Source organism: Lissotriton vulgaris, chromosome 6 (genome assembly GCF_964263255.1).
Source record: "Lissotriton vulgaris chromosome 6, aLisVul1.2, whole genome shotgun sequence".
Lineage (NCBI taxonomy): Eukaryota > Metazoa > Chordata > Amphibia > Caudata > Salamandridae > Lissotriton > Lissotriton vulgaris.
The window spans coordinates 1,615,117,597-1,615,145,244 of NC_141694.1; the positions used below are offsets into that span (position 1 = coordinate 1,615,117,597).

The 27,648-nt window shown below is 44.0% G+C and overlaps 1 protein-coding gene across 2 annotated transcripts in view; it reads right to left on the reverse strand.

Moving 5' to 3' along the window:
• Positions 1–27,648, reverse strand: part of PRKCE (protein kinase C epsilon) — a 1,279,555-nt gene that overhangs the window by 469,483 nt on the left and 782,424 nt on the right. For both annotated transcript variants that reach the window (XM_086927786.1, XM_086927785.1), the window contains 3 exons: positions 24,043–24,172; positions 13,086–13,243; positions 362–458 (listed from right to left, as the gene is read on the reverse strand). In XM_086927786.1, the coding sequence (XP_086783912.1) occupies positions 362–458; positions 13,086–13,243; positions 24,043–24,172 (385 nt within the window). The remainder of the gene's footprint in view (positions 1–361; positions 459–13,085; positions 13,244–24,042; positions 24,173–27,648) is intronic.

The window sequence follows — 27,648 nt, forward strand, 5'->3', positions numbered from 1 at the left end:
CCTTTACCCTGGGCTCCACTCTCCGAAGTGCATAGTAGCAATTAAGCTTCACAATGTGCACTATAAAAACAGTAAAAAATAATCATGAGCTCAACACTATATACTTCCAGACAGATGGATCACTTTATTCATTATTTCAAGTTAGAGCTGAAAATCTGAATAGAAATAATTGGCCCCAATGAAATTTGTTCACCAAATTCTCTTTGTGATCTTGTTCAAAAATCTCAAAATATTCTGCAGACATCACTGTTTAATCTTTCTTTATTAAAATCTACATTAATATGGCCAACAATGGCCGGAATATTAAAACAGGGCAGTTGTGTTTGATTCACTAAATGTGAAGAACATAGTCTGGGCAAACCTTGGTCACACGGAGAAGTAGGCGCGGACTTCGACCTATCATCTTCAGAAGGCGTGCCTCCTATAATTGATGGTTGACTCTCTGTTCCGGCAATAATCTGAAAACATTTTGACAAAAATTTAGTTGGCTTTATTGCTCTTGAAGAACAATATACTGCTTAATGAAATCCAAGCATTTCAGCTATAAACTACATTTTTATATATGTTTTAGTGGAAAATATAACAAGAGACCCCCTGTACTTCAGAAAATCAATCAAAATACATAAAATGTTAGGAATAATTTTGCCAATGTTTATGCTCTTCAGGCCATATCACTGAAGATCTGGGTAGTCTTGTTTTAGTTTAAAACCTTTATTTCGACCGCAAATGTAGCCATAAAAGTGCAGCAGATGCAAATACATCACGTTACATACATTTGTGTCCCCTTTTATATCTATGCTCCTCGGCAACCCTACCCCGCGCCAAACGTTGTAAATTTCTGTACTTGAGACTGTTTTGTTTTGTTTACCGTGTAAAGCGCTCTGATACCCTCACAGGTCAAGTTCGCACTCTATAAAACATTAAATTAAATAAATGAATACTTCACAATAGAAGAGTACATCAAGTAGCAATTAAAAATTGAATGGCAAAATAAAAAACCGTGTTGGCCTTAAATGCATTAAAGTGCATACATCATGGACTCCCAGGCAAGAAAATACAATTCATAGGTATAATATCGGATTTACACTAAATTTGGAAGCTAGATCATGGTCCAGAAAGAGTGCTTTTGTGATTTGGTGTAAATCCGTTCAGTAGCTTTTCAGCACTTAATACTCAAATAATTGTATATCTGGTGGCTAGGCAAAGGAGGCAGGGTAGTGATACCCTGACTCTGGAACCCCCAACCCCCAGTGTCTAAAAGTTTGTTTTTTATTATGCCACAAACACACACAGGATTCACAAATCTATGGCACAATAATAAAGCACAGCACTGAACCAGCTATTATTTTATGGGAGGGGGTGGCACCACCCAGAACCTAATAATGCCCAGGAGACCCCATCTCCCGGGGCCCTCACACTCAGTGACGGGGGAGCAAGGCAAGGTTCCCCTACCAGAGCCTATAAAGGCCATGGGGACCTCATCTCCATGGGCCGGCTAAGTGACTGTGATACAGTGAGCCCACCTCCAGGACACAATAGTTACCCTGCCCCCACTACAGCCCATCTGGCTGAAACATTTTAAAATCTTCCACCAAACAAGAGCAGTACAAGGTTGCTCCTGGCCAGCAAGAGCTTTAAAAATTCCATGCAGCCTCCACACCCTTTAAAAGACATTATGGCCAATGGGGAAGGGGTCGTCCTGGGCATTTGAAGGCTCAGGCAAGAGGTCCAGCTGGTCCTTCTCCCCTTTTTAATCAAATAGGGCGCCAGGGGATGGGGTCCCCGGGGCCCAATAAGGTACAAGGAGGATGGCCAATGAGCCCCATCCTCCGTTTATAATGTCATGTGGCCCTGGGGGATGGGGTCCCTGGGGCGTGATAAGGCTTAGGGAGGGGGGCAGGCGGCCCCCTTCCCTTGTTTGGTGAATTTGCCCCAGGGGATGGGATATGGAGCCTATTAAATCTTGGAGAGTGGGGTTGCGTGTCCCACTCTCCATAATAAATATGTTTTGACCCCGAGGGATAGGGTCCTTGGGGCCCATAAGAATAAACCTATGCCGCATTGCAAAAGGATATGCGTGGAGAGAGGTTGGCAGACTGTGGGGGGGGGGGGGGTTGATTGCCTTCAGGAGATTGCCCACAGGGCCTGGGCACAGGTCAGGTCCTGTGACTAACCTCTGGCCATGCGCAGCATGGAGTTGGCTGTCTGTGGGAGATTGGAAGCAAGTAGGCAATACCCCGACACGCACGTAAACTAGTGGAAAGAGATAAATATAACAAACTGCAATTTTTCAGCAAAACAAACACTCTAAAAGGATATTGAAAATTGTGTAAAACCCTAAAATGGCAAGTCATTAACCTACTGGCCCTTTCTAAGATGATCATCGGGTAAAGCCAGTATTACATCTTTGTAAAATTAGGTTTTGTAAAATATTTATGGTGCTAGGGGTCATCGTCAAGCATATATACTAAATATATGAGTTTCTCAGAAAAATGAATAGCAGAGTCCTTTTGACAGTCACATTATTAGCATGTCTGCCTGTACTTGCTCTTGGATTTATTGGTGTACTTTTGCAAAGTATAATGGCTGTGATGCAAGTGCTGCAACTTGCACGGCATCCAAGGAGGATCATATTATATTTCATAGGATTTGATGGGATGCTGACGGCTTGGTTTTTTCAGCTGCATGGAGCTGGAAGCTGCTGAACATCATTCATCACAATGAAGACATACCATTTACAGTCATTAATGGTGGACTGTAAGGTCCAAGTGAGATGCTTTCTTTAATTCCAGGGGAGGAAGTGGTCCCTTAATCTTCTTTCACACTGTTTTTCTAAAAAGGATTTTTATTTTTAACATTATGAAAACAGAATCTTTCTATTTTAGCGAAAACAGACGGCTGGGTTATATTAGGCTGTGAAACCTGATGAGGAGATGTACATTATGTAGACGCCTCTCATAAGGAAGTGTGCGGGGGGCGGGGGGGGGGGGGGGCCTGAGGCATATACATAGCCTGACAAGAAATTTCTCTTGGATTGTGCATCTGAAAATAGCATGAAATGAAGAAATAATAGCCCGCCTCTGGTTGTCAGGACAATATTTTATACTGAAGCCTAGTGGGTTAATGCACATGCTACAGCGATGACTGCGTTACCCCCTCTGACAGAGACATTGCTACATTGACTCACCATGAGTGAGCTATAAACTGCTGAACTTACCTGACTGTGCCACCAGAAGTGCCTCGTGACTGGTGAGAGTACTACGTGGTGGGGTGAGGGTGTGGGGGGGGACACACTGGGCTGCAGCGGGCAGTGCTGACAATTGTAGCCGACAGACAGGCCTCTTGCTGGTGATTCGTGGCCATTGGCCTAAGTTCAGCATCCTCCTTGAGCCTTCTTTCATACTGGAGGCTGGCTTCCACTAGTCTGCTGAGAAGGGGCAGTAGCAAGCGGTCTTGCGCCGTGTTTCTGGTGTTGGAGGGTCCTGAGCTGTCAGAGAGAGCTCATGTACAGTCAGACAGCCAGACCCCAATCCAGCTCCCCGCACACATGGCGTCCCAAATGCACAAACATTTAATGTCGTTCGCGGTTGTTGAGTTCAGTCATGCTCAGGGCGTGAGAGCCATGAGAGTCTGAGCAGGGAGAGCCATGTGATAGCGCTCCCTGAGCCAGCGGTTAACCATCCTGCTCTGTTCCCGCCCAATACATTAGGATTTACTTATGATGTTGTAGAACCCGGGCACGTGATCCAGGGTACGGATGGGTCTGAAGACGCTACAAACACAGCTCATAGGAGTAACTGGTGCTCGCAGTGGTGGTGAGTTCCCAACGATCAGCGGCTGGGATTGGTTCTTCTTGCTTGACACATTATTGGATTTACCTCTTTAGATATCATTAAACAGGCAGACAGACACCCAGCAGATGGGCACTGGGTGTGGCTTGCAGACTACAGCAGTTTTCATTTTCGCTGTGCTGCAGAAATACAATGTATCAGGGATACTTTGGTTATCATAGCAACAAGCCCAGGCTGTCAGCAGTGAAGTGAATTGCCTGCAAAAAGCATTCTCTGCACATTGAAGCATGTCTGGGATTTTCTTAATAATTATTGCAGTGCTTCATGGTACTGGAAGTCTGATGAACAGTAATGCGTGACTAAGGCATTTTATTGCAGTGATGTGGACACCAGCACTGAAATGCGTTAGTCTAACCCCTGATGCATGGTACTTGGCCAGGCTCAAAGTAACAAACCACACCAGAAAACATATCCACATCACTTCCGTCTCATCTTCTCTAACTGCATTGTTGTAGTGCTTGTTCTCTAAGCATGTGCATTCATGGAAATATGTTACTGCTTCCTGCAAACCAGGGCTGATATTGAATGCATGTTACAGTGCCTATTCCCGTAAATATGCAGCATCCACGGTGAAGCGCTTTTTAAAGTAAGTGCCGTGTAGCAACACTCTGTAAGGAATGTATTCTTCAACACTTAACACGGGCTGCTGTACTTCTAACCCAACACAAACGAAGAACATGTGCCTTCCTGCTCCTCCTTCAGTGATGAAGTTCATCATTTTTGAGGGCCGAAAGCCCACCGAACAGTGCAGAGATGGACGGAACCTATAGGTCAAGAAATAAGTGTAGTGCATGGTCAGAGTGCCAAGCAATCAAAGACAGAAAATGGTGAGCATGATGCAGTGTGAAGCTGGGGGACAGACCCACCAGAGAGATTCTCCATACCCTGTACTTCCCTTTCATCTGGAAAGGTGCCCCAGGCTCTCTAGCTCCCCATTCACGGCTGAGGAGGACGGTACCTTGCATGTTTGTTGAAACTCACATGTACTAGGACTTGATTTGTTAATGCCTGGTCCTCCAGGGACCGTCACAGGTTCCCCTATGCCTCTTTTAATTCAATGTTATGTGACAGGATTTCGGATAGGAAGGAAATGGGCTGGTAGGCATGCTCGCATCTGTGGCTTGCAAGTATGCACCCAGAGTTGTTAACTAGAAGCCAGCCGCCTGAGAAAAGTGTACTCAAAGCAGCCCCATATAGTACCGACACAGTGTAGAACAAGTCCATCTACAGAAGGGTTTGGGGGTAGTGGTGAGTATTCTATACTTGTCTACAAGAAAATTGAGTGGTTCCCTCAGGGTTGTTAGTTAGGCTGAATAGCTGATGATCCCTAGGTCTATTTCCCCGAAAAGCAACCTTCTAGCCCTCAGAGATTTTACTTGTATCTCCATGTGGCCATTCAAGCCCGGTGCCAAGTTGACTGCAAGCAAGCACCCGTGATCACCAACAGCCAAAGCAAGGATGTGGCTTCAGACAGGTTCCACATCATGGCAGCAAAGCATCATTCTCCATACTTGCATGAGAGTGGAGTTGGGAATGGGCCATCAAAGCATCTAATGCACCAGTCGAAGGTATACACCATAGCATATTATTAATTTTTTTTTTTTTTTTTATTAATTGTGGTTTTGTAATGCGCTAGAATCGACTCCCGAAGGAGTATCTCTGTGCAGTAGACCGCTGGGGAACCCGTCCTGGCTTTCCCTGTGAGATGGTCCCTACTGGGTATCTCCAAGGTGAAACCAGGCATCCCCGGCGTCTGTGGCGGGCCGTTGTAGAGATGAGGCAAGCTAATGCCCAGAGTTGCCGAGTGTGATCCCTGGTTAGAGTAGGCACCGAGATGAGAATTATCGAGTCTGCTGACCGTGGTCCACGACCCTGCCGCGTCGGGAATTGAACCCTGGTCCCGGGCCGTCCTCTGCTCTCGGGTCTGCCGCCTCTAACCAGTGAGCCACACCACTCCATAAGGCTGACTAACTTAGTTAATTAGATTGGACAGGCTCTGGTGTGATTTAGATGATCTGATTACCTGCCTTGATTCCAGTTGGACTGTTCTGAATATGATATGCCAGGCCAATCTGCCTGGCACTCAATCATATTTGCCAAGTGTGCTCTGTCCTTCTGCCCTGCAAAGAGTATGGGAGGTCTTCTGAGAGGCAGCTGGCAGATCCTGTGGCAAGATAAGTGAGAGGGTTTTTTCTTTTTTTAAACATTTTTGGGAGAGTTTTATATAGCGCAAACTAGAGAAACAGAGAAACAGAGAAATCGCGTATCAGAGTGATTTACATGAGCACCTGTTTCATTACAGATGGTCACATTCATTTTTGTTAGGCACGTGGAGATTAAATCCTAACAATATGGGGGTGTTAATTCACACAGGAATAAATGACGCCCGCCAAATAAAGTAATGTAAACAAACAGAATTAATTTTGGTGGTGCCATAAGTGAGGGAAAAACCCCTACAACCCTCAGAGTTGAGACCAGAAAGTCCAAAATGAATAATGTCAATTCCTATGCAAACGCATCCAAGTAAAATTAAAGTTCGACAAAATGTAGGTGAATGGAAGGAGGCAAGTAATATCTCGTGATGTATTCTCTTTGTCTTTATTCAAGATAACAACACAAAGTCCAGCCAACATGTGTTTCGTCGTTAGGGTATTAACCCTTGACTTCTTCATGGCTGTAACGTTTAGATAAGGTAATCCACACCTAGTCACCGGTTATAATTCCGACCTGGCTGGTCATTAAATAATCCAGTAGGCCTCTGGTTCAGAACGTGTTTCCAGCAGTGTATGGAGTTTACAGCATACTCGATTTAGATTGTTCACGCCTCACATCGGCCCCCGGGTTATTTTCTCCTTTCACACACAACAGCACCACTCTGATTTGCATTCAAATTCACTTCAGATGCCATGACTTAATATTCACTGCACAAATTTTCATTGGATTTGATATACTGGAGAGATTCAGTGATTTGCCCAGAATCACAGGAAGTTGAGCGTTGTTGCCGAGACTCATACCGGGTTCCCCAGCTTCGAGGTTGACCGCTCTAGCCGTAAGGCTACATCCTCTCCCCAGGGTTCAGTGGCATAGACAACATTGTCTGACACTTGTGATCTCACCATGAAAAGTGGTGTGAGCTGGCCAACAAGGTTTAACTGAAGGTGGCACGCATGGCATGGGGATGACTTCACAGACCCTGGAACAACAGAAGAGCGAGTCGAGTGATGGAGGTCCTGAGGCACCACCTTTAGAATATCAATGCACGTTTTTGGGCATTGTGCTCTGTCAGTGCCAAAACGCGTTTGCACTGAATTCCTCCACTGACCAGCATTTATGAGGGGGAAAGTTAAACAAACATGTCTTCTTGCCTATTTGAACAGAGTTTGTTTGATAGTTCCTTAAAATATTATTTAAAAGCAACATTTTCCTACTGTGCATCCAGGTGCTTTGATCAACAGAGAAGCAGCTAGAGCATTCATAATAAGACTGACTAAACCAGAAGGCTGTTATCACTTTACTGAGCTGCAGTCTAAACATCTGCAATGGAATTAATTGAAGTAGATGTTTTTCTGAATTGTCCATTGAACCCAACAGTAAAACAGATGGGTTTTAACATGTTCCAGAACTGTATTTAATTGTCTCAGGTGAGAAGGCCTTCCATTTCATTAAAGACATATCTACAGCGATACATTTGATTAACTGTACTTGTTTGCACTGTAATCCATACGCAGACTGTGGCTACAGGTGTGAGCATTGAGCAATGGTTTGCATTAGAGATTTATTTAAATCAGGTCATGTCTGTCCCTCATCTCGCCCACTCTATGAGTCCTAAGGACCGACTGCCTCCAGGAGATCTGTCCCAACCAGTGACCTGCAGTGGTGTATCGATCGCATCTGTGGCTATTGTGAAATTTTATATTGCAAGCTGTAATACCTTTCTTCTTTAATACCACTTCTATGATGCCCGATTCCTTTCAAAGTGCTTATTATATTTTTATATTCTACAGTGACCAAATTAGATTGAATACTTCCTTTGGTATTTTCAGAGGCCTTCTTCCATTGCCCACCTGTCCACACCCCACTTCGTTCACTGTGATATGGGAATCTTACACACAGTTGTGTGAAGCTACTGTTTCTGTACGTTGTAAAGGACATTGTTTAACCATAATGTGCAGAATGACATATAAATGGTTTCTAGGTGTTTGTAAGGAGGTCAATCTATGGCATTCTTATTTAAACTCAGGATTTTCTTACCTCTTTTACATGTATTTTGTAGCCAGTCAATACCATCATAAACACATCGGTTACTTCTTAAAATCCAAAGCTTTCTTGGCTCTTGCACACAAATTCCTTCCATCGATTTAAATTCTCTTCGAGAACAGAACATAATTTTTGCTAGCCAAACTTTGGCTAACACTAGAGAATTTGAATATCTTCTCCAGTTATTAGTCAGGTGCAACAGTTACTACCCACATAACCACAAACGTAATTCACCGGAGAGCAATCTAATCTGCCTTTAGTGGTTTGCTCTATCAAAGTGTTACTCAATCCTCTGCAAGGTCTCAGCATCAAGTCCATACCCCCCTCACTGAGTGATGATAAACTCCTGCAAGAGGGGATGATGCCCTAGTTTTAAGAAATCAGAAACCACCAAATCACGTGTTCATGTCCACTGATATCAGAAGGATATCGATTGAGCTCCACCACTTTTGTCCATTATTATACTCAAGGTCATTATTTATGAATAGAATATTGCGAAAACGTAACCATATAACCTCTATATACTGTGTGACAATGGGATTCGTATGACTAGCTAACGAACAAGTTACTTACCTTCGGTAACGCTTTTTCTGGTAGGTACAGTATCTGCCTGTGGATTCCTCACCTTGTGAAAATCCCCTGCGCAGCAGCCAATCGGAAACTTTTGTAGCTCTCCTCGCCGGCGAGGTCATGGACGACGTCACAGAGGGTACGACTCCGCTCGCGACCCCGCTGACGTCACTGGATCCATAATAGGGCCTCGTCGGCATGATGACGTCAGTTCCGCCCTTTTTTACCGTGCCCCCGTGGCACACGGACGGACCGACATAACAGTAATAGTATACATAGTACATAGTATTTAAAACAGCACACACAGTGTAAAACCGATGCCATATGCATGAACATATAAATCTGTTTTAAAATTTTAAAGAAATATACACTTAGTAGGTATAGAAGAGTGGACAACGGGGATGTGGGTGGGTCAGTGAGGAATCCACAGGAAGATACTGTATCTACCAGAAAAAGCGTTACCGAAGGTAAGTAACTTGTTCTTCTGATAGATACATCTGCCAGTGGATTCCTCACCTTGTGAATAGAATCCCACAGCAGTCCCCACTCCCGGAGGAGGGTGTCCACTCTGCTATACCAAGAAATCTTGGAGGACAGAGTGCGTAAAGTGGCCATCCCTCCTCACCTCGGAATCCAAGCAGTTATGCTTTGCGAAAGTGTGGAGGGAGGCCCAAGTCGCAGCTCTACAAATATCCTCAACAGGTACACCCCTAGATAATATATCAACAACAAAAGACCTGTCCCTATATTATGTAGAAACAACTGTTTCCCATATATCTAACAGACCCCTTTCACAAAGTTTCAGTAAACAGTGAGTAAATATTACCCTCCTGCTTAATTATGCCATTATAGTCATGAGCTCAAATCTAAAAATTGTCTATAACTGTGTGTGGTGCTGCTAACAACTAGGCACCCTCACCACCCCTTCTAAAAAAACAACTTTCAAAAAAAGGGGTAGGGGGAGTTGGCAGTGCCTCACGGGAGCAACACCCGTGGAGGATTAAACAGACTGGTACTCGCCTGTGTCCTCATGTTATCATCATCAGCATCTGCCAACTATAACAAAGGAAGGGATACCAAACAGTGCAGACAACATAAACCAAATATGTGCTCTGTGTAAGTGACCCAATGCGGTGCGACCACTCTGATCTCAAAGTGTGACACCACCACCGTTTAAAAGGGGCAGAGCTCCACTAGCTAAATTACTTTTATTCAGTGCTGTGTGCCCACTCTATTAAAACCAAACCAACATGTTTCATTGCCGTGATAGATTTGCCGGCAATTTCATCAGGGTTTTGGGTCTCCGCATTCTCTGCACGTCAATTCTCCATTTATTGTACCTGTAGTTGTACATAAAATAGTACCACTCACACTCATTGCCCACATTACACTAACCTCTTGGTTGTGGCCTCTAGCGAAACCAACATTGTCCAATTCAGTAAAATGCGCTCGTTAAACCATGTTTCTATTTACCAGGTAGCAGCTGTATGCTTATGTACCAGCGCCTCCGTAGATAAAGCAGACGTTGATGACTTTGCTCTAGTAGATTGAGCCCTTATACCCTTAGGAGGTTCCTTACCAGCAAGGGCGTAGCAGATCTTTATACACAGGATTATCCATCTCGACAGAGTGCGCTGCTGCACCGCTTTTCCTCTATTACAACCAGCAAACCCAACGAAAAGCTGGTCGTTCACACGATAGTCTTTAGTCCTATTGAGGTAGAAACTCACCGCCCTCTTAGGGTCTAGACGGTGAAGCCGCTCCTCCTCCTTGGAAGGGTGAGGGGGAGGATAAAAGGTAGGGAGGGTAATGGACTGCCCCAGATGGAAGGGAGTTACCACCTTAGGCAGAAAAGCAGCCCTGGTCCTAAGTACCATTCTCTCAGTATGAATGGTCAGGAATGGGGTTTTCAAACTTGGAGCTTGAAGCTCACTTACCCTCCTTGCAGAGGTAATTGCTACAAGAAAAACAGTCTTGAAAGACAAAAGTCTCATGGGACACTTGTGTAAAGGTTCAAAGGGTGAACCCATCAAGTAAGTCAAGACAAGATTCAAGTCCCATTGAGGCACAATAAATGGAGTTGGAAGGAATTTGTTGGTAAGACCTTTGATAAAACGTAAAACAATAGGTGAATTAAATAAAGATGGCTGGTCCGGCAAACAAAGGAATGCCGACAAGGCCGACAAATAGCCTTTTACAGTCGCCACAGCAAAACACTGTTGGGCTAAAGAAAGAGCAAATTGAAGAATGTTGGACAAACGAGCCCTCAAGGGGTCAATAGACTTCCCTCCACACCAGGAAACAAATTTGGACCATCTATAGGAATAGATCGACTTGGTGGAGTCACACCTGGCCGATAATATGACATCCACCACATTATGTGTAAGAGAAAAAGAATTCAGGTTGCCCCGTTCAATCTCCAGGCATGAAGGTGTAAGGTCTGGAGCTGGGGGTGTAGAACCTGCCCCTCAATCTGAGAGAGGAGATCTGCCCTGAGAGGGAGACGGAGCGGAGGGCACGAGGAGAGGTGGAGAAGATCTGTGTACCACATCCTTCTTGGCCAATCCGGGGCGATCAATATGACTTGGGCCCGGTCTTGGTGAATCTTCCTCGGAACCCGAGGAATCAAGGGTATGGGAGGAAACGCATAAAGGAGTTGTGAGTCCCAACTCAACTGAAACGCGTCCCCCAAGGCTCCCTGCATCGGATACTGGAGGCTGCAGAACGATAGGCAGTGGGCGTTCTCGTGAGTGGCGAACAGGTCCACCCGAGGAGTTCCCCACATCCGAAAGACGTGACGAACCACCTCCGGATGAAGCCTCCACTCGTGGTCGGCTGAGAACTGCCGACTGAGACTGTCTGCACGCACGTTCAGAACTCCAGCCAGATGATTTGCCATCAGACAAATCTGGTGGTCCTGAACCCAGGACCAGAGACGCAGAGCTTCTCTGCAGAGAAAATGCGACCCCACACCTCCCTGCTTGTTGATATACCACATCGCGGTCGTGTTGTCCGTCAGGACCTGAACTGACAGACCGCGAAGGGAAGGGAGGAAGGCCTTGAGTGCCAAACGAATCGCTCTTAGCTCCAGAAGGTTGATGTGAAGCAACCTTTCCTCCGGAGACCAAAGATCCTTGATCTCCAGATCCCTCAGATGAGCACCCCACCCTAGAGTGGATGCATCCGTTATCACTGTGGCAATCGATGGAGACAGATGAAAGGGCTTTCCTTGAGACAGATTGCCCTCCACGCTCCACCAAGACAGATCCGCTTCAGTTTCTCTGGAGATCCTCACAGACTCCCTGAGATCCCCGCTGTGCTGATACCACTGCCTGCGGAGGCACCGCTGGAGTGCCCTCATGTGCCAGCGTGCATGGTTGACCAGGAGAATACAGGAAGCAAACAGAACACTAGAAATTACAATGTAACTACGGAGAGTCCCAAAAAAACGTTGGCGTCGACGGCGCGTAAAAAAGGGAACTGACGTCATCACGCCAACAAGGCCCAATTATGGATCCAGTGACGTCAGCGGGGTCGCGAGTGGAGTCGTACCCTCTGTGACGTCGTCCATGACCTCGCCGGCGTGGAGAGCTACAAAAGTTTCCGATTGGCTGCTGCGCAGGGGATATTCACAAGGTGAGGAATCCACTGACAGATGTATCTATCAGAAATTGTATGCATTTATTTATTTATGGAAGACATACACAGTAGGTATTTAAAGTGCAAAGTAATAAAATTGAAACATTCTACCTTATAAAAGTGGTGTGCATATGTTTGCAAATACATAGTAAGCAATAAATGGCCAATTGCATTAATAAACAAATTAAATGAAAACCGAGATTGTCCTATAATCTCTGATAATTAAATGGTCCACATTTTAGGAGAGAGTGAACATGTGCACAAGAAAAATTTTACTATCAAGAAAGGCAATGGTGTTGACCCACTGCCCAACGCTGTATGCAGCGATAGGTGGAGGCAAAGTGCTAATGACAAGTGCACAAGCCAATGGATGAAGCAAATTCACCGAACGCTCCTGTATGTTTTATATGTATGTATTCTATTGCCTTTATTTTGTTTAGAAAACATGAGCCTGGCAAGACAGCTAAAGCAGTCTCTGGGCTTGACCTAAAAAGGGTACACAAACATTGAAGACAGTGCTACAGGCCAACAGAGCCGCCCCTCCACGACTGCTTGGTTTGGGTGGCCAAAATACTTCAAATTCTTTCTCAAGGAAGGGGTTTTTAAGTCACCAAGAAAACAGAAACTTGTGCCGCTAGCACAAGTCACCCTTACAACATTTTCGTTTCGTGACAGTTTTATAGAAAGGTTTTGTTGTTGTAAATGTTTGATTTCATACACGCACTTAATACCCTATGCCACATTTTCTTTGGAGAAGGCAGTACTGACCTTTTCACTGAACTTTTTGCCCCCTCGTTGGCTGGCACCGGTGATTTTGTCCGGGGTAACCCCAAGGTCTGCTAACACTTTAGCTATGCCCCGCGCATTGACGCCGCAGTTTGGGGCCACATTCGACTCACAGCGCCTGTGCACATTCATCTTGCAAACTAGGAAAGAGTTTGGAGATAATGAAGAAAACAGAAACACATCACTGCAAATCACGGAACTGAGATCACATTCTCTGGCAAGAGACCTAGCATCAAATATGTTCATTCTTCAAGCAATTATCAGGGTAACATAAAGTTCACATTTCTTTTTGATGCAACAATAAACAGGAATTCGTTAAATATGAACTAAAAGAAACGAACAACCTTTTTATAACTTGGAAAATGGATGTAGTTATTGCTTACATCAAGCACCTCCTTGCAGCCACATGTACCCGAGGGTGCCATTAGGCAAACTTTTAGTTCTCCACTTGCTTTTGCCCCGACTCCTCTTGTATAAGTTATTTACAAAGCATCAATGCAGCTTTATTCTTTGTCTTGGAGCAGTTTAACTGACAGCAAAAATTCTAAAACTAAGACCCAAATATTATCCTGATTGAAAATCATATTCATAACGTTATATCCCAACATTTTCATATGTACAAAGCAGTCACTGGAGCACTGGCCACGCCATATATCATTTATTGTTTATTGCAATATCACCATTTGTTGAAAGTAGTCTACGGCCCTGATTTCGCGAGCAGTGTAATTCCTTAATACAAAGTATAAGGAGTATGTCCTGCTAAACAGAGGTTACACGATTCGCTGGAAAGCTGCAACTCCAATTTTGATTTCTCCAGCATATTTATTCTACTTAAAGCATGGTAAAAGGTGTGGCTGAAACTAAGTCTGGTAAAGTGGAAGACATGTGTGAATCGGTGCAGCAACACCGATTAAGCAGCCATTCCCCATTTTTGACTTAACTACTAGCAATGACTTTATAGTTGCTCATCCTAGCTATAGCGATACTGTGGTTTTGGTATTTCTTGACGGTGAAATACAGATAGGGTGACCGCTGACAATCAAAAAGAGGACCCAGGTGTACCTTACAACCAAAACCAAAAAGAAACTTTGCTGATCTTCTTTTACTTTATGTTAATGATTGGCTTCAACCAGTGCTATAGGGGAAGGACAGCGAAACACTTCTGGCGTCAAATTTGAATACACGCCAATCAATAAGTGTTCCAAAGAATCTACTCAAAGACTTCTGGAGAGTCAGAGGTCTGCAGTCGGCCAGTTAGCAGGAGTCTTATAAGAATCAGTATTTCCCTGATTCTTCCTAAACTGAAGTCGTTGAAGAAGTGAATTCAGTCTCATCTAAGTACCGGCTTTAATTTCTAAGGGGTAAACAGGTACAGTCATAACAGCATCCTCAAAAACTGTAGGCCTAGGAATTTTCATGAGCAATTTAAGATAGGAAAAGAAACGATGAGTCAGACTGAAGTCAAACTGCCTATTAAAAAGATGGACTATGGTCTTTGACAATAGCTATGCAGCTTGCACAAACCACAAGTTAGTCCAGAGAGAAAAGTTAAGGAAAATAATCTTGTCATAAAAACTAAACAGAACGCTTCTGCCTCCTATACCTCAAATTGCACCACTGGGCCCTACACCCCTCCAATCCCCCAGCTGCTACTCAGAGGCTCACGCCATATGAGAAAATGACCCATTCCAACAATGGTACAAAAGTTCTCCTCTCCAACACATATCGAGCCCTCCAAGACTCCCGCGACGCACTTGTACCAAACTCCATGGGAAACTGAACTGGGAAAACCAATAAGAACCAAAGACTGGATGCGAGTATGGAGGGACTTCCCCAAAACCTGTGGAAGCATCCCACACATAGAGGACGCATATAAGGTTATGTATCAATGGTACCTGACACCTCTCGGGCTCAATAAAATGTTTCCTACAGCCACCACCCTGTGCTGGCACTGTAACCTGGCGGAGGGAGACTTCATGCACATCAGGTGGTCATGCAGTGATCTAAATATTCTGGAAAGAGATCTTTGGCTACATCAAAAACACTATCCCATCCCATCAGATCCTGCTGCACGCTTTTAGGTCTACAGCCAACTCAGCTGGAGGGCTTGACCCAGCTGAGACGCGCTGATTGGAAGACCCTTAGCCATATAACAGGAGCAGCCAAAACCGTGTTGCTCTCTTTTGACGGAAAAAAAGAGGCCCCTGCGATAGCGCTGTGGTTCAATAGACTCAGGCATGCCCTCGCGATGGAACACATCTGCCACTCAGTGACACTCACTAAAAAGAAATTCACTATGACTTGGTGCCCTCTCATCGACGACATGTCCAGACTAGAATTCTTATACTTCTACCCAACCCACCCACATGCTGTTCAGCTCTTTGATGAATATTAGAGCATCACCCCATGAGCAACCCCACCCTTTGTGGCAGAGTTTCAACATAAGAGTATGACATTGGTCCACTCCATTCCCACTTGCTGTGTTACCCCCACCCTCGCAATACTCAGAGAACCTCTTATTTTTTTACTGGGGGGGGGATAGGTTGGACATGTGGGTGGAGTCTTTTCTCTTCTTCCTCTTTGGTTCTCTCTAGATGTTAATGGTTATGTTTTCTTTGGGGACAAGTTAAATATTTGATACTGCGACTGGAAGCTATTGTCGCAATGTACATACTCCATCACTTATTTGCTTATTTGTCTAAATATGTAAGGTGCAGAGAGGCACCTCGCATCCCCACCCACATATCTGCTGTTAACTTATGCTATTTGTAAAACTATTGTGTCTTTTACGAAATTCAATAAATATGTTGGGGTAAAAAAAAGCCTAGCCAGGGTCTGGGCATGGCTTGTCTTAGAGACTTATCTCAAACTGGCAAACTGGTCAACACTTATTGAGAAGGATGTAATGGCACCTTGGCTATTTTAACACTAATGGATTTTTTGACCGATGTAGGTTTGGTTGGTTTTTCTGCATATCATTGAAACTGCATTGATGTAATAATAAATCATTGGAAAGCTGGTAAACATTAGGAGACTCCGTGATTTCATGGTGTCTTTCATCACTTTAGACTTTGAAACTGAAGAGCCTCGTTCTACCAAAGGTCATTTAAATATTTCAAAATGAAGATGAGGTCTAGCCTAGGAACTTCAGGGACCTGAAAGACTTTGTCAAAAGTCCAAAAGGACTACTTGAAAAGCTTAAAAATCATAACAGGGCATAAATGGATATTCTTGCTAAATTCCGCAAACACTTTTTTAATTGTAAGGCAGAAGCCTGACTATTAAAGCTCCTATCAGAAGAGACAAGGTGACTTTCAGTTGAGAGATTTCTACCAATGAGGTCTCTTAAGGAATACTGCCTCCGTTATACAAAAGCACGTAAAGCTAAGTTGGGATGTAGTGGGTTTCTATATTCTCTAGAGGTTCCTCTCAGTGAACCCCAGAAAACAATTGAAAGCCGCAGCAAGTAATTCCCAGAATTAAAGGGACCGTCTATTCTTCTGCTTGCCAGGAAGACAATGTTCCTAGTTTACCTGGACTCAAGAAAGTGATCCTTCTCTTCCACCACTGCCCCAATAAACATAATCCAATTTTGAGACACCGGCTCAGAGGAGTGGCTGCTACATGTTAAGCTTGCTTTCGAGTCACTACAGTGCAAGAGTTCCAATACATTTCTAAAAGTACTTAATTCTGAAAGTTTCTTTCCACTTCCTGGCATGGCTGATTTCAAGTACTGACTTGAGAAGAAGGATCTCTTCTGAAACACTTAATGGCGATGATTGGAAGCTTCAAGCATTACGCGTCTTACTGGTACACAATTACCCTGTAAAGGAAAATCAGTTCAACAACTCAAATCGTGTATTAACCATCCAAAGAAAGTTGAAGTAATAGTACCTACCTGGAAAACATGAAACCTGGAGCTTTACTTCATTCACTTATCAAATAACAACATTGAACTATCTACATTTGCAGCACTGTTAATGAGAGTGCTGTAAACTGTGAGACAAGGTGATTGTGCAGTGCTCAAGTGAGTGATACGTGCTGTGATTGTCAAGGGAATGTGTCAAGTCGGTACACAAACTAAAATTAGATACACATTCCAACCGAGACAGTGGAAGGTATTCTGTTAGCAGAGAAGTTTAGTCTCAATTGCATTATTGCCCTAGTAATTTTTTCAGTTTGAAACAATACTGGTTATTGTTCCAAACACATGACGAGCAATTTGGGAAGGGGGAGAGGTTCTTCAGGACATTTGGTCATGGACACTTTATGAAGCACTCTGGGGATATATTTAGGAGAGAGAGTCCAATTAGAAATGCCAAAGAGCTTCACTTTTTAGCACAAACGACCAAAATACAAATATGCAATCAATAGGGGGACGCAAACGTTCGACGCTATATGACAAAAGATGTAACAGCTAACAGGAAAAGTGCCATCCTAAACTCCACCTTCACAACCTAATTCTCACTTAGGATAAGTAGATGTCAATCTCTAGAATTCTGATTGGCTGAAAAAAGCTTTTGATTCAGCCAACCATGATCTCATAGGCTTAGTTTAATCGAAGAAGGATGGGGAAAACTATAATTAATACTTTAAAGGTGCTTCATAGGAACACAAGAGCAAATGCCCACCCCAAAACGAATGGAGAGGCGGCAAATACATTCCCTATGGAAAAAGCAGGCTGTGATCTGACACATACCCTTTTCAACCTCTTTATGAATGGCCTTTGTATAATTTAGTCTTGTATGATGAATAAGATAAACCACAAATATTCACTATTTAGGTAATTGGGCCTTTTTAAGCATCAAAGTAAAAAGGGGTTTGTTGTAAATGTAAGAAAACATCAGCAACTGAATAGCATTATTTGTATTATTAGAGAATCAATTAAGAGGGGTCAATATTTTGTTTATCTGCAGGTTCCATACTACAGTAAAATAAGCCTGCAACCACTACATTAAAATAGTTATATAACTTCGGGGCTCTCAGTCATCTTCAGCTATTGTTGCATTTTTTCTAGATATTTTTCAGAAATAAGTATCAAGTGAGCTTCAATAGCACACTCTCCCTGCTAGCTGCATTTTAGGGTGGAAAATTGAGCACTTATCAAGCAAATTCAAAAGGTAAAGGGGGGACTGTTTTCTGAACATTCTGATGAAGGTCATTGATACTAGTGCTAATTTTATATTTATAGGGTTAACCTCTCTTAAGGATGAAAGGCATTAGACAATGTGTTACCTAAGGTGTCGGAAAAATGCTAAAATGTAATTCCAGTTTTTTGTTATGAGGTTTATCAGGACAATAACTAGGGTTTCGAAGCATGTTATTAACCTAGAAACGCAAAATGTAAGTTGCATGTGAACATACTGACAGAAGGAAACTTCTCCTGAGGATTTTATTTATGATATGACTTAATTTATGAAGTGTTATTCATCTTTTCCAGATTTGGTGTTTTCATTCACGAAATATGATCTTTTATTGTTTTTTCGGGTAAATGAATAGGCCGGTGGTGTGACTAACTGTAGAGCTTCATGGATTACATTTCGGTACATTGTGATGGCTAAACCTTTACAACACAGAATACATTAAAGAAAATATCTATTTGCTCTGTGGTTGACTCCCTGTATCAAGTTAACAGATAGCATGCAGCTCTAGTGGTGTTTCTGTAATATTTTATCTTGGAATATCTACAATGGTGTACATGTTCTCTTTACATTTCTCTTTCAGCTAATGTTTACCTCCTGCTTATTCACAGCCTACAATGGCATATTAAAAAAAAGAAACGATAAGATACAACTCAATTGATTGATGCTTTCATATTTATTGCTTAGTGGTGAGTGAAGTCATGAGGCACAATGCACACAAGCACATTTACACTGCAGGAACACACCAATATTTTTAAATATCTAAAACAATACCAATTTCAAGTTTAAAGGAGCAGCCTTTATCACACCTGAAATGGTCCACTTTTATATGGGAGAGTTCCACTGGTTTATAGTTAGCCAACATCCTAACGCAGCAGCTTTATAGACCAGCTGGCAGCCAGTGCCATATGTTCTACAGTGAAAGCAAATGCAGAAAAGGGGATTGCTTGCATCAGATTAGTGTATGAAGGCAAATCCATCCCTGATATATTCAGACGAATCAAAACCTTAACAGGAATTTTAAAAAGAAGAAAGGAATCAGTTTTAAATGTTGACAATTAGGGAAGATTTTCATCTTTGCTACCACAAATGAAAGAGATTGAAAAAGCAATCCCACTATGGTAGGCATGGTCTCTGATGTCATGGTAGCAGGGAAGAAGAGGGCATCACCAAATTGGTGACCATACCGGATACATTGTAAAGATCTCAGGTCTGCTAACCCCAGCTACGGTTATCCTGGATGACGAGTGCCTCTAACCCTGAATATCCAGGGGAGCCTACCGAAGCTGTCAATGCACCACCGTAGAGGGGTCCCGGGTGGACACCACAGCAACTTCTCACAAGAGGCAGTTGGACAATCCACGGCCTACTGGTTGTTTTCCAGCCAAGCTGCGTGGGGCTCTTGGGCCTGGAATGCGGAGGAGATGGCGTACGGCATGGCTCCCTTGAGTCAAGGAGCAAACCTCCCCCTGCACCATCTAATGTGACCCGAGCTGGGGCTTGCTGGAGACAGGCTACCACTCCACTAAACTGCAGGAGCCCCGGTGTTTCAGCAGTCATAAGGCTGACTGTTCATTCTGTTGTGGCAGATGGTAGTGGGTACTGAGTCCTACATAGACCACAGAGCATACTTGGTGTGACCACTAGTGTGATCACCGGAGGAGGCTGCTGTTATTCTCCTCTTCCTCAATGTGTACTGGCACAATGAGACTTGAGCATTGATCTTGTGAGCCCAGAATAAGACACTCGTGTCTAAACACCCCCCACCACGAAGAGGAAAACTGTCAGCGCCACCAGTGCCCCCTTTGGAGCCAGGGAGGAGGGAGCTTTTCCACCTCCCTCCCCTGCTGTTTGGAACAATGAGATCAAAAGGCCTCAAATCCAGGTGCTCTGATGAGCAGCAATGTGCTGCCATGGGTCTGGAAGTTTTTGACCACCTCCCCATAGTGCAAACCACCGAACAGGCACGCACGTTAAATTTAATGCACTAATGCGGGCAGTCCGAAACTGCCTCTGAACCCAAGCTGGAACAAATTGATGGCCAATTGATGTGGGCATGATTCAAACAGATCATGGGAACCTTAAAAAACCGAGTTGAGACAAACTAATCTGTGATGGTGACTGGCGGAAATGAGCTCCAAAATCCGTAATCCTCAAGAGGAGGTATGTTCTTTTAAATGGAAGGCAGATGACTTGGAGTTATGCTCCTACTGGATCAATATACAGGTTCTGGGGCTAACAGAGTGAACAGAAGGCCCCAGCATGGACCTGTTTCTCAATAACTGGTTGGTCACCACAGTGTTGAAGGGTACATTTCAACTTTCTTCCCAGTTGAAAAAGCACACCGGGTCACCGTAGACCTCTGTCATCTGGCTCCCTAGGGAGACCAGTGGTGGCCCAGCAGTTCAATTAGAGGAGCAGAGAATGCATTTCTGGGGCTGCAAGCATGAGGGGCTGCTAGATGATGGGGAATGGTTAGGATGCATCTTCCGTGTCTACATTGTGGACGTGCAGAAACAGCAAGAATCCTTTCTGGAGGCCCCATCGCTGACAGCTGGGTGTTCGATATGCCCTGATGTTCACAGTCAAGTTGAAAACCGTGGATGGTAATGTGATATGATTCTTCACAATGCCTTGTGAGGCTTGGGAGTGTAGCTGAAGGGGTTATGCACACCCCCTGTCGCCCAGGCCTCAAAAGATAGACAGACATGCAGCGCTCCATGTGCAGGAGAGGCAGGTGTCTGCGAAGCAGGCCACTAGGTAGAGAGGATCTGGCTGTTGCGGAGCTTTAGTCCTGGTGAAGCGTTGCATAGCAATGGCTTTCAAGTCCCCGGAAGCAGCACATATTGAGTACTGGTTGCAGGATGACAAAAAATAGATGTCTGACGAACTTGACTACTGTCCACACTTAATCCAACTCTTGACATGAGGGCTATTATCAAAGGTGTGGGCAGCTAACCTCCTGAAAATCAAATGGGGACATAATATTAAGAATTAAGGGCATCGGCAAGAATCGGCAGGCCACTGGATGTTTGGCTGGATCCCCATTCGGAGGGTGATTGGGAAATTGGTCTCCACTGCTACATGTGACCTGGGGTCGTAATACAGATAGAGCGCATTGTCCTTGTTTGTGCCATGGTGCACCTTCAAATTGGTGCAACAGGTGCAAACAGGGACAGCATGTCCTATTAACATCAATGTGCTGCCCTCAGGGCAGTCACAAAGTCATGCTGCTCTGGGGGAAGCTCGCTAGTGAAATACCCAGTACAGCTGCTTCAAGCATGTCTGCTAGACTTTCACTCTGCAAGCGGCACCCACCTGCATTTCAAAATTGGGACAGAGATACCCACTGCTGGTGGGTGCAGTAAGTGACTGCACCTGCCTGCAGGGGGATATCTGAAGACCCATGGGGCATACTCTAGAAGGCTGCACGCGGAGGAAGCTGACTCTGCATCACCTTGGTGTGGCAGACAGTTAGTATGCTTCCTGATGTCCTCTTAGCCTCTGCACCCATGTGCATAATAATGCACAGGTACAAAGGTAAAGCAGGCTCATTTGCATGGGGCCACACCCTTTAAATATAGCACCGTCACTGTATATGTGCCAGAGCTATCTGTATAACAGATGGGGCTGCACAAAGATCTGCACCCCTTTTATAATACTACAGCACCCCATAGAACACAAAGAATAGGCACACACGCATATTGCACCACCGGGGCACTTTATGTTAATATGGCTCCATGCACTTTTAGAAATGTTCCCAAAGGTTGGGGACCTATCCGAGTGGTCATATCATAGGCAATAGGTTGTATGTAAAGTTTCAACTTTGAAATTGAATTCCAAGAGGACTATAACAAGGGGAAATGAGTACCAAAGCCAGAAAAGACTATAACAAGGGGACAAGAGCAACCAAGCCAGACACACTCTTTGCAAGCATGATTTACGAGTTCACCTGCCTGAAGTTTTTGTAGTTAAGTTTAAGGCTCAGCAGAAACCAGGCATATCATCGTGAGAAGTGTTGCCCAACCAGGGTACTCAGACCTCCTCCATTGAAAGACTTTGAGGTCTAAAAAGTGACTAAGTCCGAACATAGAAAGAAAGTGTAACAGTGGCAAAACAACCCGGGTCCGAACACCTTTTTCAGCTGCAATCTTCATGCTTGTTCCAATCAGAGCTTTTGGTGCCAATCTTCAGTGAGACGGCAGATTTCACTTAAATTACTCTGTGAAGCCCATCTCTGCCATGGTGTTCGACCTTTCCCCACAGGCGGTTTTGACTGATGGAAAAGACAAGTTAACTGGGGTAAACCAGCAGGATTTATTTGAAGTGCTCTCCATCTCAACCAGCTTGAAACGGTAACTCGGAGTGTGTCACCCACGCCACAGACTACCATAAATTTTTCATTTTCCCGTTTTTTTTATGGGCTCCTTTTAATTTTGCTTTAAAACTGTCATAATGCATGATTAATTTAACTACTTTTGGTGTTGTTAAAGTCAGTAAAAAGTTATTTTTCCTAAAATCATAAGGAATTGAGGGCCAGATGTACGACCATAACATTTTGCGCCTTGCAATTTGCAAAAAATTGCAAGACGCAAAACCAAATCAATCAATCAATCAATCACGGCATTTGTAAAGCGCGCTACTCGCTCGGAAGGGTCTCAAGACGCTGGGGGAGGGGTAAGTTACTGCTCGAACAGCCAGGTCTTGAGCTGCTTCCTGAAGGAGAGATGGTCTTGGGTTCACCGAAGGTGGGTGGGGAGGGAGTTCCAAGTCTTGGCTGCCAGGTAGGAGAAGGATCTTCCTCCGGCGGTGGCTCTGCGGATGCGTGGTACGGTGGTGAGTACGTGGCTGGTCGATCGTAGCTGGCGGGTGGGCGTGTAGAAGGTCATGCGGTCGTTGAGGTACTTGGGGCCCAGGTTGTGGAGAGCCTTGTGTGCGTGGGTGAGGAGTCTGAACGTTATTGTACAACAGTGTGTTTAACACTGTTTGCGATTCCCAGTGGGGTCGCAAATTGCGAGTCTCATTACTAATAATGAGCCTCTCGCAATTTGCGAGCCCATTGGGAATGACAGCCCCCCCAGGTATGGTGGTCTGCTGGGCTCAGCAGACCACCATGTCTGGGACTGCTTTTAAATAGAGAAGTATTTTTTTTAATGCAGCCCGTTTTCCTTAAAGGAAAACAGGATGCATAATGAAAAAAAAACAATTAAATGTTTTCGTTTCATTTTTTAAGGGCAGGCAGTGGTCCCTGGGACCACTGCCTGCCCTTAAAAATAATTTTGCATGCATTTGTAAAGGGGAAGGGACCCCTTCCCATATGCGAATGCATTTCCACCTACTTGAAATAGGTGGTAATTGTGAGTGTTTTGAAACCGCAATTGCGGTTCCAAAACATTACATGGGTATTTGGAAAGGAACGCCCCTTCCAAATTGTAAGTTGCAAAACCTATTTAGCGAGTCGCAAATAAATTGCGACTCGCTAAATAGGCTTTGTACATGGCCCATGATGTTTTTCCATGCGCAAACGGGTTTGCAAACCAGTTTGCGCATGCAAAAACGGGTCGCACATCTGGCTCCTAACTCCTAATTATTTCTTAACTTTATGTGTAGCTGGTGCTGCTAAAATACTAAACATGGCCTTTCGCCAAGGGAAGCTGTCACTTGAGCCTCTGCCAGCAAGGATTCCTCACAGAAACCTCAATTTATTTTCTAGGAACGAGGTTGTTTAAATATGCATCTATAATGTCAAAAGTTACATACAGACTGAGCAACGGGCGGCAAGCATATATTCTCCATACCTTTGCATTGTAAACCTTGCCTCATTAGTCCCCAGAGCAACGAACCACAGTGGTCACAGAAGGTGGGCACTTTGTAATTATGGATCCCAAACTTGTGCGGCATGTTGACACTGAAGCGCTGGGAACCGACCTGCGAAAATACAAGGCATCCTCACAGTTTATCAGTTATATACTCTATCAGAACATAATCATCAAAAACAAAGGCATGCAGTAAAGAGAAGGAAACACTGAACATAAACAAAGCAGAGACTGGAGGACTAAAAATTGCAAAACTTGTGTCTATTATTTATCGAGCATTGGCAGCAGTGACTCTAAGCAGTAAATTATGCAAAATTATGAAATAGTTATGGAATCTGTCAAAAAATGCTTTTTTAAAGATTTCTCGTTAGATTTTATTGAATAGGAATAATTGTATATGATTTTTTTTATGTCGGTACAATATTAAATGCTGCAATGTTTCTCTTGAGTTTCACGTTTCTTTCAAATCGAAATAAACTTACATTTGAATTGAACGGTTTTTAAAGTCTACAATCAACTACATGTTGGGGAAATTCTGGTGGGAAAATGAAGGCAATAGTGAAAACTGCTTGCATTTTAATAAATTAGACCTGAAAGTCGCCTGAATCAATTTAAAACCTTAAAGAGTTTCCATGAGAAAAACATGTCACTGGGTCTTTGACATAGTTCACTTGTACGCAGTCATGCGTAAAGTACAGTGTGACTCAAAGACAACATAAACGCTGTGAGGGAAGATGCAATACATTCTGCACTGTAATCATCAGATTATCTAATACAAAGCTTGCTGTTAGAGCCAGGATAAAACATGCGTGTCAGCAGAACAAGACCACAGCATGAGGTGACGTATTTCAACTCCTGCAAATGTGTACTATTTTCGAGCAGTCTCAAAGTAGGAACAAGATCTAACTTTAGGTCGAAGAATTTTACTGTCCGAGCAAAGTGAGTTGTTCCTGCAATATACAATCTTTCAGGACATGGGAGGTTCATATGAGGCTGCTATTGAGAATTAGTGCCCTATGGGAAAGGAACCATCATCAGCGTCAAAGAAATCTCTTTGGCCAATAAAACCTCATCTGGTTAACAGATCACATTAAATTAAGGCAATTGACACTATTACAGCTCTTGAAGAATAAAAGGCCTGCAGAGAGATGAAAGCTTAACATTATTGACAAAAGCAAGATATGGGAGCTGCAAACAAGGTATCCTGAAGTGATTTTTAATTCATTTAAAAGTTGACACATAATAAACAAACAGCCTGATTCATCATTGTGAAGTTTTGCGAGTCTGAAATAGCGATTACTAAGGAACCGCTATTCCAGACTCGCAAAACGGGATTCATGTAAGAATCGCAATATTTTTTGCGATTCCTACAGGTTCCTTATTTGCGATTAGCTAATTGCTAATCGCAAATAAGGAATAACTCCCCATTCATTCCTAAAGGCCCATAGGAATGAATTGGGAGTCATTCCTTATTTGAGATTAGCAATTAGCTAATCGCAAATGAGATTGCGATTTCAATGTGTATGTGTAACATGCAACTTAGAAAAATGCATTTATATGCATTTTTCTAAGTTTTCGCTATTTACCACGAGGTTTGACTTCGTGGTAAATAGCGGTTCCAAATTGCGAATTCGCAATTTTTAAATGTTTCAAGAATAGCATCTAATAGAGATTCCTTAAATGCTATTCCTCGCAAATTTGCGAGTTCTTAACTAGCGAATTTTGCATTTGGGATGATGAATCCCAAATGCAATATTTGCACTCGCAAAGGGCCAGATTCTCAGAATCTGGCCCTTTGCGAGCGCAATTTCGCTTGATGAATCTGGCTGTAAGGGCCTAATTTAGCGATTGCCAGATGGGCTACTCTGTTACAAAGGTGATGTATATCCCGTCTGCCTCACTACAAGTGCATGATATCCCATGGTACTTTTAATGAAGCAGATGAGATATCTGTTACATTTGTGATAAGAGTACTCATCCGTCAAACTCTAAAACTGCCCATATGAGCACAATATACCGAATTTAAGATCTCAAGACAATTGTTGCACAAAACTTAACTGCTTAGCAATCCGGCCGTCACCTTGCACTGCCACAAATGAACAATATTAGTTGTTGCGTGAATTAACCATTTGGTAGGATTTACAAAATCTGACCCCAATAGTATTCATGAGGCAGAATTGTGTATGTGAATTCCATGGAATGGGCTACAAATGTAAGAATGGAGGGTTGACAGGAAGAGCCGACCTTCATTCAGAATGCTACTTGTCTTGTTCATTGCAGCCCCTGTCCCTGAAAGTACCTCAGAGGACAAGGGCTTCATCCAATGACATTCAGTTAATGGAAATGGGGTGCAGGCAGCTGGACCCTGGCCATCACGGACAGCGTCCACTTTGCAAATGGATACCACCCTCTTTTGGGTGTCCTTGTTCAATAAACAGCTTGCAATGTCACAAATAGAGTTGCAGACCATTGACACACTTGATAGTGATTCAGAAATGAGAGAATGCCCCTTCCACATCCCCTCTTCCTGCTGTGTTGCAAGATGCACACTCTGAGTCAGGAAGGCTTTTCCAATTCGCAATATGCATTTGGTCATTTGGACCCATGTGATTTGGCAAATTTAACCTCTCTGCACTACCATTTGTTGTTAAATTAGCACCTAAAAGATTTACAAATGTACATATGTCTAGAAAACAAGCCAAGGTATTGGCACACATTAATTTCCTGGGAAACACCGGTTACAACGAATGTATTGCTTCGCGGTGCAATCGCAACGTCACATTTACATCGCAACCGGCTTCACAATGCATGCTTTCGGGACGCATGCTACAACGGCGCAGTGACATATACATCGCTAGCGATGATAACACAGGAAAAAATAATCTGCACAGGTGAGGGGAAGCGGTGGTCACCAAGAAGTGTGGCTGTGTGCGATGCACCGGTGGAAGCAGGCAGGCAAATCCTTCGTTGTATTTGCTGTCTCTGCCAGTACTTCACGAGCTGATTGGCAGCTTCCTGGTTTATTGGGTGCCCTTATCACTGAGGACGATGCCCTGGCAGTGTTTGGATGGCACAGCCCGCCTGTTTTTGCCTATGTCCATTTGCTGATGGGAGGGCACTGCCCTTCTCTGCCCGTGCCGTACACAGGTGGGCGCACTCTTTAGGTATGTGTGTGGGTCATATTCCGTGGCAGTGCCTGGTTGGACTGTACGTCTCTGCCTATGCTGGGCAGACACCCTGACAGTGTTTATTTGGGTGGCTCATCTATCTGCAGGTCGGGATAGATGGATGCATGGTGGGGGGATGGCGCGATGGGTGGATGGATGAATGGATGCCTAAAAATGTGGATAGCTCGGTGGATGGGTGTGTGGGTAGGGGTGGGTGGTGGGTGCATGATGGATGGGTGGATGGATGCATGATGGGTGGATGGATGGATGGGTGGGTGGGTGAATAGGTGGGTGGGTGGATGGATGGATGGATGGATGGATGAATGGGTGAGTGGTGGTTGCAAGGTGGATGGGTGGATGGATGCATGATGGATGGGTGGATGAATGGATGGCTAAAAGTGTGGATGGATGGATGGGTGGG